This window comes from Chiloscyllium plagiosum, chromosome 28, assembly GCF_004010195.1.
Source record: "Chiloscyllium plagiosum isolate BGI_BamShark_2017 chromosome 28, ASM401019v2, whole genome shotgun sequence".
Classification (NCBI taxonomy): Eukaryota; Metazoa; Chordata; class Chondrichthyes; order Orectolobiformes; family Hemiscylliidae; genus Chiloscyllium; species Chiloscyllium plagiosum.
Window position 1 is genome coordinate 13,881,822 of NC_057737.1, and position 14,367 is coordinate 13,896,188.

At 40.3% G+C, this 14,367-nt stretch overlaps 1 protein-coding gene across 2 annotated transcripts in view; it reads right to left on the minus strand.

The window, feature by feature from the left end:
* Window positions 1-588: 588 nt before the first annotated feature.
* cuedc1b (CUE domain containing 1b) overlaps window positions 589-14,367 on the minus strand; it is a 156,365-nt gene continuing 142,586 nt past the window's right edge. For both annotated transcript variants that reach the window (XM_043718351.1, XM_043718352.1), the window contains exons 9-11: window positions 12,481-12,539; window positions 11,575-11,647; window positions 589-9,029 (exon numbers count right to left, since the gene is read on the minus strand). In XM_043718351.1, coding sequence (XP_043574286.1) covers window position 9,029; window positions 11,575-11,647; window positions 12,481-12,539 — 133 coding nt within the window. In that variant the 3' untranslated portion in view covers window positions 589-9,028. The remainder of the gene's footprint in view (window positions 9,030-11,574; window positions 11,648-12,480; window positions 12,540-14,367) is intronic.

Below are 14,367 nucleotides of genomic sequence, written 5' to 3' on the forward strand. Positions count from 1 at the left end.
TCATGATGGAATACTCTCCACTTTTCTGGATGGGTGCAGCTGTGGCAACACTCAAAAAGCTTGACATCATCCAGGATAGAGCAGCCTGCTTGATTGGGCCCACATCCAAAAGTGGTGCATCTATAATATGCACTGCAGAAATTCAAAGATCCTGAGACAGCACCTTCCAAATCCATGATTACTTTTATCTAGAAGGACAAAGCAGCAGGTACATGGGACTACCAAAACCTGCAGGTTCCCATTCAAGTCACTCTCCTGCCTAGGGAAAATATTGCTGTTCCTTCAACGTTCTGGGTCCAATCCTGGAATTCCCTCCCTAACAGCATTATGTGTCTACCTCCAGCACATGGATTGCAGTGGTTCAAGAAGGCAGCTCACCACCACCTTCTCAAGGGCAACTACAATGGGCAATAAATGCTGGACAGCCAGTCTTGAATGAATAAAAATAAGCAAGCATCCAGAGTATTGAATCACAGCAATGATCTTCAGAAAACGAGATTAAAGCTGCATCTAGAATGGAATCATTTCACTTTAGTGGGACCCTGAATATTGAAAAACAAAAAACTGTTGTTGAACAAAAGGCGTGGATAATACAACACAAGTTTATTATAATTGAAGGTCACTATTAACAAACAAAACAGCATTAAGTTTATTAAGAAAAAAAATCAGATATGGAAATATACTCAGTTACCAAAATCACAAACTCAATCATTTTAAAAGCTCTTTGTACTTCACATAATTTTTTGTACATTAACGTAGGAGCAACAGGCATATATATGGTCATAGGTTCACATTTTCCATCTACATTCGAACATTCAAATACAATCTTAAGATATTTTTTGTTATCTCACTGTTAAAACATTTTCCTTTACTCTTACGACTCTTAACAGAAGCTAATTACAACTCCGGCTGCATACTTAGGATATCATTTATTATAAAAAAATTAATCCAAGAAATACTCATGACTAGGAGAATAAAATTTGATCAACATTGGACTATTTAACCCAATTTGAATTCTGTTTCTCTGAAGGACATCTGTACGCAAATCATAAATCATTGTAACTTCAAATGCAAAACACTGCCAGAAAATATAATTAATAAAAGAATCAGAGTTGCAATGGTAACTAAGTCAGAGCATTATGGCATTCACAACAAACCTCAAATGATGAGCATCTGAAGAGTTATTTATTGGATGAGAAAGAGAATGCTATCAAACATAATCCAGGAAAGCAGGGAATGACACAGTTGAAGTGAGGTTTTTACAAGGCTTCAGGAAGACTCTCTCTCTCTCTCTCTCTCTCACATGGGCTGCAGAGTGGTTTCGAACACTGGGGGCTAGCCTATGATGAGGTGGAAGGAATAGGCAAAAAGCAGTAAAATATAGATACTGAACATGCCATTGCAACAAAGCGAAGTCACCCCTTCAATCCACAGGCAAGAACCTTTATCGCAAGATTTAAGTTCTTTATCTATGCCTGTATGGAAAGCTCATGTTCTTCCAACGTGAAACGTGGGGTGCACATGTTAAGATTAGGAAGGTGGGGGAGGGGGGGGGGGGGGGGTGGTGTGTCATGTGAATGCACATGTGTGTATGTCTGGTTGAGAGAAAGAAAGAGATACTGGGTAGCCCATGTGGAAAACGGTGCCTGAATGGAGACTGGAGCAATATTTAAAGAAGAAACATATAAGCCATTAGTCATGTTCCACAGAGCTCTCAGAGATGTGAATGCTCAGGGGATTTGTATTGTTAGACATGGGGCCCAATACACGATTATTAGTTTACTTTTACAATAATTTATGCTTCAATAAATTATTGGTTTTATCCATTAGTCAAGTTTCAGGTTTAGCTTTCTCTTAAATGTTCATTCAGCACAGCTTTCAATAGCTCAATTTAAAAACACCATTACCAGAAAATAACCTCCACAAAATCAGACATTTTTTTCCACAAAATTCCTGAATAATACAGCTTCACAAAACAAACATGTTTGAAGAGAGTCACCAGGATATCCCTGAGTGAGGTATAGCTCTGAATACATTAGCCTCAAATTAGAACCCACACTTAGGTTTTAACATTGTGCTGCCAAGGCTCAGAGAACCTATGCCAAGCTATGAATACAACGCCTCCAGGATGATATGGAGCTGTGCACAAAATTAAATGCAATTAATATTTAATTCTACATCAGATAGAGTGCTTCCAAATTGTCACAGTGCTTTTTACTGGATATGAATACAATCATTCCATAAAGGAATAACCCTGTATCTAGAATCACACCTGGAAGTTATGATATGAATCGGTTATGTAGCTTGAAGATATTATTGTGTTAGTAAAAATTCCTGAATTAATGGCCATCCCAGTCACAGAATCTGACTGATCGAGAGTTTTCTGCAACTGGAGTTATATCCGTTGAGTACATGACACAACTGAAACAATATCCCACACTAAGGCAACAATGGAGCCAACTGGCTCTGCACACTCACCAAATCCAATAATTAATCAACGTCAGATTCCTTTATAGAAACACAATAGATTTTCCTGCACCCAAGGTGCAAAAAACAGCAATGGGACAGAAGAGATCAGTTTTTGTGTAACAAATCATTGTTATTGTAATATGTTGCAATTGGTGCTCCCAATGGGGAACACAACCATCCCAGAGCATGCATCTAAATCTTGCGCTATGTGCAGTCATCGACGAATATTGTGAATGATTAGACAACAGGGAAAACATACAGATGGATCTCTGAGCTGAAAACTTGGCAAGTAAGACTCCCAATTGTAAGGGCCAGGTTGGAAAATTGCCTCTTAATTGTCTGTATACCTGGAATTCCCTCCCTGAAACTCTCCAGCCCACTTTTACAGGATCCTTTTAAAAACCTCGGTCTTTAATCAAGATTTTAACTGGCATTTCTGATATCTCCTGCTATGGCTTGGTATCAAAATAATTTTGCTGCAAACAAAAGAGATTCATTTGAGTCTTGCGCATTTTTTTCAATTATCCAGAAGTTAGGGACTCAAAGTTACTTGTTACACTCTCAATTGCAATACCTCGGCCAATCAGAGTCAATTTGACAACCTTTTTCCCTGCTGTATTTGGCATTCCGGATGAGTGCAAGTCAAAAAGCTTCACCAACATGTCTCTCCTTTGCACAATGAAGAAGTTCTGTACAACCAAATAACTAGACACATACTTCACCCAGCATGTCCTAATGGCACAAGCCATTATCAAGCACCTCCAGACAAGTTTAATTCCATAGTAAAACCTAAAAAAAAGTTTGATATCTGAACATAAGGTACTACATCTATATTCCGTCTTGTTGGGAAATCAATAAAAGCCTTCTCTTCGTGACTAATAAATACATAGTCCAAAGATTGTGAAGCCACTCTCTTTAAAGATACAATTGCACAGTAAAGTGGAGAGAGGCCTGTTCAGTCCCTCCCTTGACAAAATTAGAATTGACAGGAAGGGACAATTGCTCATTAATCAATTTGCCAGTGAACAAGTTGCACTTGATTAGTTTGGCAAATGACTGATATTTTTAATGTCCTAGAATATATAGATTTTTAAACAAGCAATGAATGTGCCTGTGTTGATTAAGAATTAAGTCAGGTCATAACGGGGTGTCAAACAAGAGATTACAGAGTCCACCATGTTTGTGCGGGTTTAAAGGTTGTTGTCAGACTTGGGAAGAATATGAAATGTCTTTTAAAAAAAATCCTGCCAGTGTTTTTATAATTTATTTCTAGCAGGGGCACTTGTGTAAAATCACCTTCTCCCTATGGTTTGTGCTTTTAGCCTTTTACCTTTGTCTCTTGCTGGACAGCAAGCTTCCTTGCCTGCACCAGTCCTTTGCCAATTCTGCCACTATTTAGCTCCCAGTTATGATCAATGCTCCACCTTAAGACTGCACGTACTTAGAAATTACAAGATTAGAGTTTTAAATCTTCATTCATTCATTCTCAAAGAATGCAGCAAACAGCGAGCTCACAGGATGTCACCACAGCCCAAATGGCTTCCATTTGACAGCTTTTCAAAATATAGCACACAGGAACCAGCCAAAGATACCTTTCTTCATTACCAACCCTGCAGTTCCAGGTGTCTCCTGGAATTCAAGATTTAATGTCCAGGGGACATCTGTCAGTAAACATTGGAAAAATCAATCAAAGGAGATCTTAAACATAATGTGTATTTTCTTCATTTTCTTTCAACAGCTTAGTGGAGGTTCTGTGAATTCTTACCCTAACAATAACACTTTATCCATTCTTCTACTAATTAATTCACCTGTTCCAAACGACCTACTACAGCAATGCTCCAGTGTAGTTAAAAATGATTCATTTATAAATTTATTCCAATGATAACTTAGCATCACAGTTAAAACAGAACATTCTTTTACCAATCCCTATACAAATAATGGCTCTGGATGAATAGTCTAATATTTATGAAAGGTAATCTTATCTAGAAACACCTGAACTCAGACCTACAGAAACATGCATAGTCACTGGAGACCATCCCACTATTATAAATTACAGGAAAATGTTACAGTAACCTTAATTCTCAGAATTTTCAGACAAACATTTGATTATTCATTGATGGCTCTGTTGGCACAGATGCACACTACATCAGGCTGGGCACTATCTCCCATGGGACAGAAAGGAATCTGGAATGTGAGTCAATGAATGGCACAATGGGTCAGGTGAGCAGTCAGAAACAGAGCTCGCAGGTTGATGTGAAAAAAAAGAAAATGCCTTTCTAAAGCAGGATAAGTCAGTTACCAAACTATTCAACAGGCACCTCCCTAGAAAAAAAAGCTTCAAATATACCTTCTCAGAACCCAACACTGTACCAAAAACACCTCAACAAGTGGAGTGATGGAGTTGGACAACATTCAATAACACACAGTTTGTAACAGGGCTGCTACAAATAATTAGTTCAGGGAACATGAGGTGCATCATGGTCAATTTGAATCAAACATTCTTCAAAGACTAACAGATTCAAACATTCTTCTGAGCGTCTTCAAGTGATGCAGCAGCATACTCTTTTACGGATCTGTCAAGCCTGCAACATTTCTACTCCGAGCTTTCCATATTCTCCATATTCTTTTCTCCGGTGCTCTCTGTCCTGCAGCATGTGACTCTCGCTAGCCTTGCCTAATAACGAGAAATTCAAAACACTGCGCACAATTTTATCTTGTTCATTCTAATCACTTCACTCCAACATTAAGACCTCAGTTGGACTTCCTTTTCCCCAATTCCATTGATTCTCACAGGCAGGGCCTCTGAAGATTCCAAAAATGGGAAGAGAGAGTGAGAGAGTTATCTTGGCCACCCTTTAAAATGGTAATAGGGCAAAAAAAAAAGCAATAGTCATCCCGTTTCCAATCACCAGCTTTTTTTTTATCATTCTTCCTGGTTTGATTGAAAAGTATGTGCCCAGTTTCTGGGACAGACACCCCGGGAGTTAGCCACACTCTCTATACACATAATTGCATATGATAATTAAAAAGAAAACCTTGTTGCACTGAAGTTGGGTCCATCATCGAGTGACATGCATTTCCATTTACTACTTCTCATTACATTTGAAGTTTTTGATCCTCATGCCCCCACTTCATATTCTTGTGAGGTACTTGGTGACCAAAGGTATTGCCATGGCCTCCAGCCATACTGTCCTTTGGTCAGTCACTAAGTTCTAGTGCAGCATAAAAACCCAAGGTGGAATTCTCTTTGACCAATTTGGCAGTCATCTTGGTGGCTAACACTAACAACTCAGAACCTTCCTAATCTGAGAGGAGCTTGTCTCGACACAAGAGTTAAATCTAGCAGCAAAACCTCAGATTCCAAATCTGTGGTGCTACATTATAATACGTTACATCATTAGGCACCAGAATCCTTACATTTAAGTGAATGAACAGCTCTTCCAATACCGGCACAGGGAATCCTACAATTTAAAAAATTAACTCACAGTCAACTACAATATGTTTTATCTCACAAAAGTCAGCAAAGTTTGTGGACTGTAATCCATCTATAAGTTTACTAGTTGTAAAGACATTTTTGACAGTGGTGCTGATTGATTTTATACCTCACCATATATCCTGAATGAGCTGTAACAGATTCCATGCTGTGACTTTACACCAGGTACAACTTCTGTCGATTACATATCTATTAAAGAACACCTTTTGACTGCAAAACATTTCCCCTCAATTTCTACTTGTTGCACTTGAGTAGCAATGATGATACATTAGATCCAGGCCCTATTGGGCCTGGTAAGTATACAGTACTGTCAAATTCAGCATTTGATGCGATGGAAAAATACAGTAGGGTGTAACTTAGAGGTAGAAGATGGGTCATGTCCTAAGAAGGAAACTCCAGGCTTTGCCCGATTTCTTTCAGGTTCTTGCACGTGCGTTTTATTTGGCAAAACAAGCGGCTCTTTATTCTTTTCCTCCAATTATCACTACTAATTCTGGATGCTTCAGAAATAAGCCTGGCAGAAGCCAGTTCAGTGTCATGTTGGCACTAGATTGTGTGGTTGGTCTACAACTGTGGCTCCCTTACATCCACCCCAAGGTCAGACATTGGAAGCTATCCTACATTCAGTTATCTGAAGGGCCTTCAGGAACATCCGTCACTGTCCAGGCTTTCCCTGTAGTGCAGGTGACCCCAGCTTTGGAAGAAAGTTGCGACATCAGCAAATGGTCTGCATTCATAATCACAAGTGAATGCTCCCTTCCAACAGTGGAGTTATTTTCTTTCCTAGCGTTGCTCACTGTTCACATCAGAACAAATCATTTACAATGATTCGCTCACTCGCACTGGCCCATCCTAAATGAGTGGCTATTTTAATATTAAGGTCGCTCTGAATGGGTTCAACTCCTGAAGAGGTCAGAGACAGAAACTTGACACATTGTCCAGGTCAGGCACTGTGTTTAACTGGTACACATCCCATTTACACATGCTTCATTGCATTTGACCTAAGTTGTCCGTCCTCGTTTTAATGTTCTACAGCAGTCTTATTCATTTTCTTTCCCAATTTTACATGTACAACAGCTGCAACCTGTTGTAGCAGCCATTCCCACCCCTTCCAGCCACCTTCTTTCTGATCTACATGGGAATCAGCAGAATTGACAGGTATTAGATATGAAGATAGAAAAAAATGATTCCTGTGAATTTTCTCGAGAGATTGTAAATGATTTAAAATAAAATATTAAATTTGCCTCCAGTCTTCCAAATTAATGTATCAATCTCTGAATAGTTTCTTTCCTCAGAGTATGTTAGATGAGAGGTTGGCCGAGGATTTCAAACTGTTCCACTTGAGAGATGCCCACCAGATTATTTAATTCACTCTCTCACCAGATGTTTAACCAGATAGTCAGTATAGCACAAGTGATACGTTGGTTAAAAAAAGGTGACTTACAATGAATTCTATCCAAAGCAGGGTCTTGGGGTCTAGATATGTAGATATCTTTCATGTGCTTTCTATAATTTTCTCAAAGTGTGCTGTAATATTCATGCATACAATCTTACAAAACAGCAACCTTGGGGAAAAAAAGGTTTATTTCTCACAAGTGTAACCCTTTTGCCACCACTGAATTCCAATTTTAAAAAAAATTAAAGCTGGGCAGGTCACCCTGTAAATTTCTTTGCAACGTTTTTGCTAGCAATCTCAAGCAAGTGAACTTTACACAGCAACCAGACAATTTCATACCTCAGCATTTTAATTTCTTTTCCTCCTGTTCTTTTTTAAAATGGTGAAAAGGCAGATAAATGATCCATTGTCAAATTATTACTTAAACTGTAAGCAGCTGCAAGGAGATATCTAAAAGTTCTTTTTTTATAGTGGCTGTTTGAGGCTCAAGTCCCCCTCAAAGGCCGACCTGTGTGCAAGCCTGGCCAGAATGCTTTTGGTTCAATTGCCATGGTTACACATCTGTCTCCCCGCTATACGACTGAAGGAAGTGAAGAAATGGGTGACATTCAACTGGAATATAAACAAAGGTGAACAACCTGACAAAGCCAATACTTAAGGGAGGAACAGAACCAATTGGATTTTCTGCCATATTTTTTGATTTTCCATAGCTCAGGCTAGCTGAGGTGAAAGGGTTGAACAGAATTTTGAAAGCATTAGAAAATTCCTCATCAGTTTGAATTGTGTGTTCCTCACATCACACATGTCCACGCAGTAATAGGGCACTTTAAACTGTGGTTCATATGCTGTATAGTCTCTTTCACTTTGAGCTGCAGTGATCTGTTTTAATACTTGTATCAGACAAGACATCCTGCTGACAAATGATCATTCTGGCTGAGTGTCCAACTGATGTTTTTGTGGTGGGGTGGGATTGCGATTCGATGTTACAAAGGCCCCAGAAACTCCATATCCATCGATGTTTACCATAACAATCAAATGGCTATTCATATCAGTCCATCCTGTTGCACTACAATCTAGAATTTCTTTAAAAAAAAGGAAAATAACAAACTGGCCCAGTAATTACAACAGAAACATTTACATAATCGTTCTGGCTTAATGAATGGGCTTGTTAATTAATACAATATATCATTAGGCACACAACAACCAATAAGGACATCATTTGACAGTGAGCTAAGGAATTATGCTGCCTAGTTGAATCAAACAGCAGCTCAAATGGAATACACTTCAATGCCTGCAGTCGGCCTGTTCTATCAAAAAATATTGTAATACATATAGTTTAAAAACTAGGCTCGGCCCTCTACCAGTTGCTCTTAACCATTGTGAGTCAGGGTTAGGACTATGGCAAGGTCTAGATAGAAAAATCTGGACATCTATAATTTGATGAGTTAAACAGATAATTAAAGATAAAAATGTGAATATACCCAAACCCTGCACTTACAACGGTGGCGGATGGGTATCTCTTGATTTTTTTTTCCATTTAATTATGCCTTATTCATTACAGAAATTATTAAAAAGCAGATGAAGAGATGTCATGAACTTCATCTGTGAAGAATAATAGTCCTTTTGCCTAATCACTGAAAACAGCTCCTTCAGCAGAAAAGGTGTCAGGATCTGTAGGAAAAGAGCATCCGAAAATATGGTTAAATGTTAAGCCAAGTTATGATAATAATTCACTTCATATATTGACTTTTAAACAAGAGATAGCAGCAGACTGAGCAAAGAAATTAATTTTTGAGAACTTAATAATGCTGGTTAAAACTCAGATTTCACAAATTACTAGTTTTCTCCTGTTGTGCAAAAACAATTGCGTAACACTGAACTGCAGCTCCTCACCTGACCTGGATTAATTACCTGGAAAACAGGATAGGGCTCCAACAGGAGCTGAGGGAGAGACAAAGAATGGCAACTGAATATTATTATTTGAGTAGTTAAATTTAATATTTTTTTCAGAAACTCAGGCTTCCAGCTCAGCATAGCAGACATCGCCAGTATGACTGGAAAAACAGATAATCAATAACCAATCTATAGTTGGCCCACATCAAACATTAGTTATAAATGTCTTTGGAATTGTGAAAGAATAATAAGACTGACCCAGAAAATGCCCGGTTTTGAGATATCAATAAACAATGATTGTCTGAAGCATCCAACACTTGATGATGGTACAATAAGCATTCGGGAAAGCCAGCGAAAAGAAATCGTATCATCTCCGAATGAAAATAAAATCACAAGGTGCTCCTACAGGTCATGAGCTGGAGAGGTGCTCGCATACCCAACCCTTTCAGCCTCTGCCAGAATTAGGTTCTGGGCACCCCAGGGCTGTCACCATACCACTGAGGGCATCAGCCGCCAATTAAAAATCATGTAATAGCTTTAGGTTGTCACTACTATTGCGTGCTATTCTGGTCTCCTTCCTATCGGAAAGATGTTGTGAAACTTGAAAGGGTTCAGAAAAAATTTACAAGAGTGTTACCAGGATTGGAGGATTTGAGCTATAAAAAGGCGCTGAACAGGCTGGGGCTGTTTTCCCTGGAGCGTCGGAGGCTGAGGGGTGACCTTATAGAGGTTTACAAAATTTTGAGGGGCATGGATAGGGTAAATAAGCAAAGTCTTTTCCCTGGGGTCAGGGAGTCCAGAACTAGAGGGGATAGGTTTAGGGTGAGAAGGGAAAGATATAAAAAAGAGATCTAAGGGGCAACTTTTTCACACAGAGGGTGGTACGTGTGTGGAATGAGCTGCCAGAGGAAATGGTGGAGGCTGGTACAATTGCAACATTTAAGAGGCATTTGGATGGGTATTTGAATAGGAAGGGTTTGGAGGGATATGGGCCGGGTGCTGGCAGGTGGGACTAGATTGGGTTGGGATAGCTGATCGGCATGGACGGGTTGGACCGAAAGGTCTGATTCCATACTGTACATCTCTATGACTCTACTGGGATTAACCCTGGACCATTCACAACAGCTGCCAACCTGTGGGCAGCTTGTCATCCTCATGGGTTGGGGAGGCATGTGGGGCTCCACCAAAGTGCCTGGTGAACGACTATATTTGGTAGTTAGCAAAGCGAGTTGTGAAGTGGAATTAAGGAGCCTGCAAAGGAATACAGAAGGTTAAGCGAGTGGATGAAGATTAGGCAATTGGAGTACAATGTAGGAAAATGGGTAATTGTCCATTTTAGCAGAAAGAATAAAAAAAGCAGCATATTATCCAAATGGTGAGAGGATGCAGAGAGCCCTGGGTGTCCTAATGCATGAATCACAGAAAATTGGCATGCAAGTACAGCAATTAATCAGGAAAGCTAATTGAATGTTATGGTTTATTGCGAGGAAAATTCACTGCAAGTGTAGGGAGGTTTTCCTTCAGTTACACAAGACATTGGTGAGACCACATCTGGACTGCCGTGTACAATGCTGGTCACTATACTTAGGGAAGGATGTTAATACGTTGGAAGCAGTTCAGAAGTTTACTAGACTAATATCTGGAATGAGTAGATTGACTTATGACAAAAGGCTAGACAGGCTAGGAGTTTAGAAGAGTCAGAGATAACTCAACTGAAACATATAACATCCTGAGGGGATCTGACTGGAACAATAGCAAAAGGGTATTTTCTCATGAGGAAGAAATGAGATCTTGAGGTCTTTGTTTAAAAATAAGGGGTTGCCCATTTAAGACAGAGATGAGGAAACACTATTTTCTCCAAGAGAGTTCAGACTTTTTGCAGTTTCCTTCTTCAAAGGGCAGTGGAGGCAGAATTTTAAGGCAGAGGGAGATAAATTCTTGACTACCCAAGGGAATGAAATATTGTCGTGGATGGGCAGTAATACAGAGTTGAGGTTAAAATCAGATCGGCCGTGATTTTTTTTTGAATAGCAGAGGAGGAACAAAAGGCCAAGTGGCCTGTTCTTCTTCATATGTCTGTAACCACAACAGCCACAATAAATACCTACCATATGCATTCAGCTAAATATAAATAACATACCATTCGCAACTCCCTCACCCAGATATGTGAATGATTTGCTGAAATTGTGACAGCTAATGGTTTTTGCATATTATCTCAAGAGGTTTTGATGTCCAGAGATCTACATAGTGATTGGTCCTTTATCCCACTCCACACTCCTGTCAGGAAGTTGATATTGAAACAGATCCACTTCTTTAAACTCACCATGACTGTCCATCCTTATCTTCTTCATCTTCCTCCTGTAAGGGCTGCTGCTTCCTGAATTGGATATCTTCATCTGAAAGAGAAACACCAATACATAGCATAGTAGGGCAGCCTTGAGGGGACAAATGTGTTAATCTTGCTCCTATTTCTTATGTTCCTACAAACTAGTGTAATTATTAATGGCTAAACTGTTAGCCAAGCCCTATAGGAACCATTCAAATAAAAGCAAAATACTGCAGATGCTGTAAGTCTGAAACAAACAGAACAATGCTGGAGAAACTCAACAAGTCTGGCAGCAGCATATCTGGAGATAGAAAGAGAATTAACGTTTCAACAGAGTTAATGTTTCAAGTCCAGTTGGAGTCTTCTTCACAAGTTTGAAAGAATCATCTTACTGGACTTGAAACTTTAACCCTCTTTCTCTCTCCACACATACTGCCAGCCTTACTGAGTTTCTCCAGCATTTCCTGTGTTTGCTCCTCACTAAATACCTCGTCTGCCTGGGCTCTTGTTCGAACTTTAAATGTGAAAATTTTGCTAAAATTTGCATTTTTATCTACTTAATCCACAGTTAAGCTGAACTGTTCCTCCTACCTCTGCTTCTAATTTTAACACTCATCAATTCCTTTTGACGGCAATATGGTTCCCAGATGGTCCCAACCTCGCTCGCGCTTTGGTTTCCTGCCTGCTTAAAGTCTGTGCCATAACACATCCCCTTGCTGCAGGCCAAAGATCACAGCAGATCTCCATCCTGCTGTTAGCTGAAAAGGTAAAAACAGCTTCCACGTGCATCATTCCCAACAGCAGAGCGCTACTCTAGAGAATTGGAAAGACCCCCTATGGCTCTCCTTGACAATTCCATGCCCTGCTGACACATGAAAAGATTATAACATGCAAATGAATTACCACAAGAATTCCCTTCTACATCGTCGAGGAGGTTTGCTGTGGAGGTTGCTGTTCCGAGACTGTATAGCCGGACGAGTGAAGGAAAATTGTTAAAATAGAGTACTTCACTGACTTCTACATAATGGCAATTTCAGTTACTCCTGTACAACACCAGCCTGTCTCTATCCAGCTCACTGCACTGTAAAGTATCATTATTTATAAAGTTTATTGCATGGTGTTGTTTACGTCTCCTGCAAATGATCAGGCTCTGACACAGAATGCTTCTAACCAGCTTACTATTGCAAGTAGGGGCCTCAATACAGATATTTTTAAGCAACCCATTCAGACATGTTACAACACACCTCCAGAGCAGATAGGACTTGAACCTCGGCATCCTGGCTCAGAGGTAGAGCACTACCACTGCAATGCAGGAGTCCTACGTGTGCATGAATATATATTGCTTCCTCTTGGTCTAGCTATGTTGGAATTGATGGCTCATTGTGGATGTAGGATGTAGGTTCTCAAAACTCGTTGATGGCTCATTCTCATGACTTCTTTCCCCCTTGTAACAGGGCTCTCTTTCCCCCGTCACGTAAATTGCAGAAGATTAGAGGCAGGGCAGGGGCTAGAAGCCAAAAATACTTTGGGGGGAGGTGTAGATGATACTTTTACTGGGGAGGGGATGGGATCAGAGTTTTATTTGACACAGTCCAAGTGGGCGGCAAGGTGGCACAGTGGTTAGCACTGCTGCCTCACAGCGTCAGAGAGCCGGGTTCAATTCCCGCCTCAGGTGACTCTGTGTGTGGAGTTTGCACATTCTGCCCATCTGCGTGGGTTTCCTCCAGGTGCTCCGGTTTCCTGCCACAATCCAAAAATGTGCAGGTTAGCTGAAGTGGCCATGCTAAATTGCCCATAGTGTTAGGTGAAGGGGTAAATGTAGGGGAATGTGTCTGGGTGGGTTGCGCTTTGGTGGGTCGGTGTGGACTTGCTGGGCCAAAGGGCCTGTTTCCACACTAAGTAATCTAATCTAGTGAAGGATGCCTAAATCATTAGGGTGCCAGGTCTGCTTAAGTAGGTGTGGCACTTTGTCTCTTGAGAGAACAAAGGTGGAGATCATAACTAGGGGACTAGGCGGGGAGGGGGAGGGCGCTAAATCAAACTGGAGTTGGAAGAGGAGGAGAGAGAGAGAGAGAGAGAGAGAGAGAGAGAGAGAGAGAGATTGCGCAAACTGACAACTGCTAGAGCATCATGGGAGATGGAAGGCCCAAGTCTAGACAAGTTGATACTTCAGGCCCAGAAATCAACGGATGCCGAAGTGAACCTCATGAGCTTGAGAGTAGGTCCAACTCCTGTGCAGACTGGGTACGACCACCCTACTGCTGGACTGGTATAACCTGTGTCCATTCTACATCTGAAATCATCCACAACATATACCAATTTCTACATGTCCCTTGTGGCTCCATCTAATGATGATAATCATATTTCTGTCCTTAGATGAATCACACACACTTTCAAAGCTCAGGTGCCCTGTTATTTACCAAAATACTTATTCCTCATCAGAATTCTGTACCTGCTTTATAAACACAACCTGTTCAACACTAGAATACTACACTCATATTTGGCCAGGGTCTACCAACACCACCTTCTAAACAAGGAAAAGCTGGCTGTTTGGCACTTAATCTATAATCTCCAACTGTTGCAACTTTGCTCATTTCTTTCTATATATTCTATGCTATGAAACTCATTGTTGCTTTGAATTCACTTCTGATTATTCTGCCTAATACACCATCCTTCTCCTCTTCATTACTGAATCGAGTCTGATTAAAATCTCCTTTTCCAGCTCAGGCTTACTGGGAATGGTACTGAGTGCGGACCCTCAAGACAGGCTTACTGGGAATGGCACTGAGT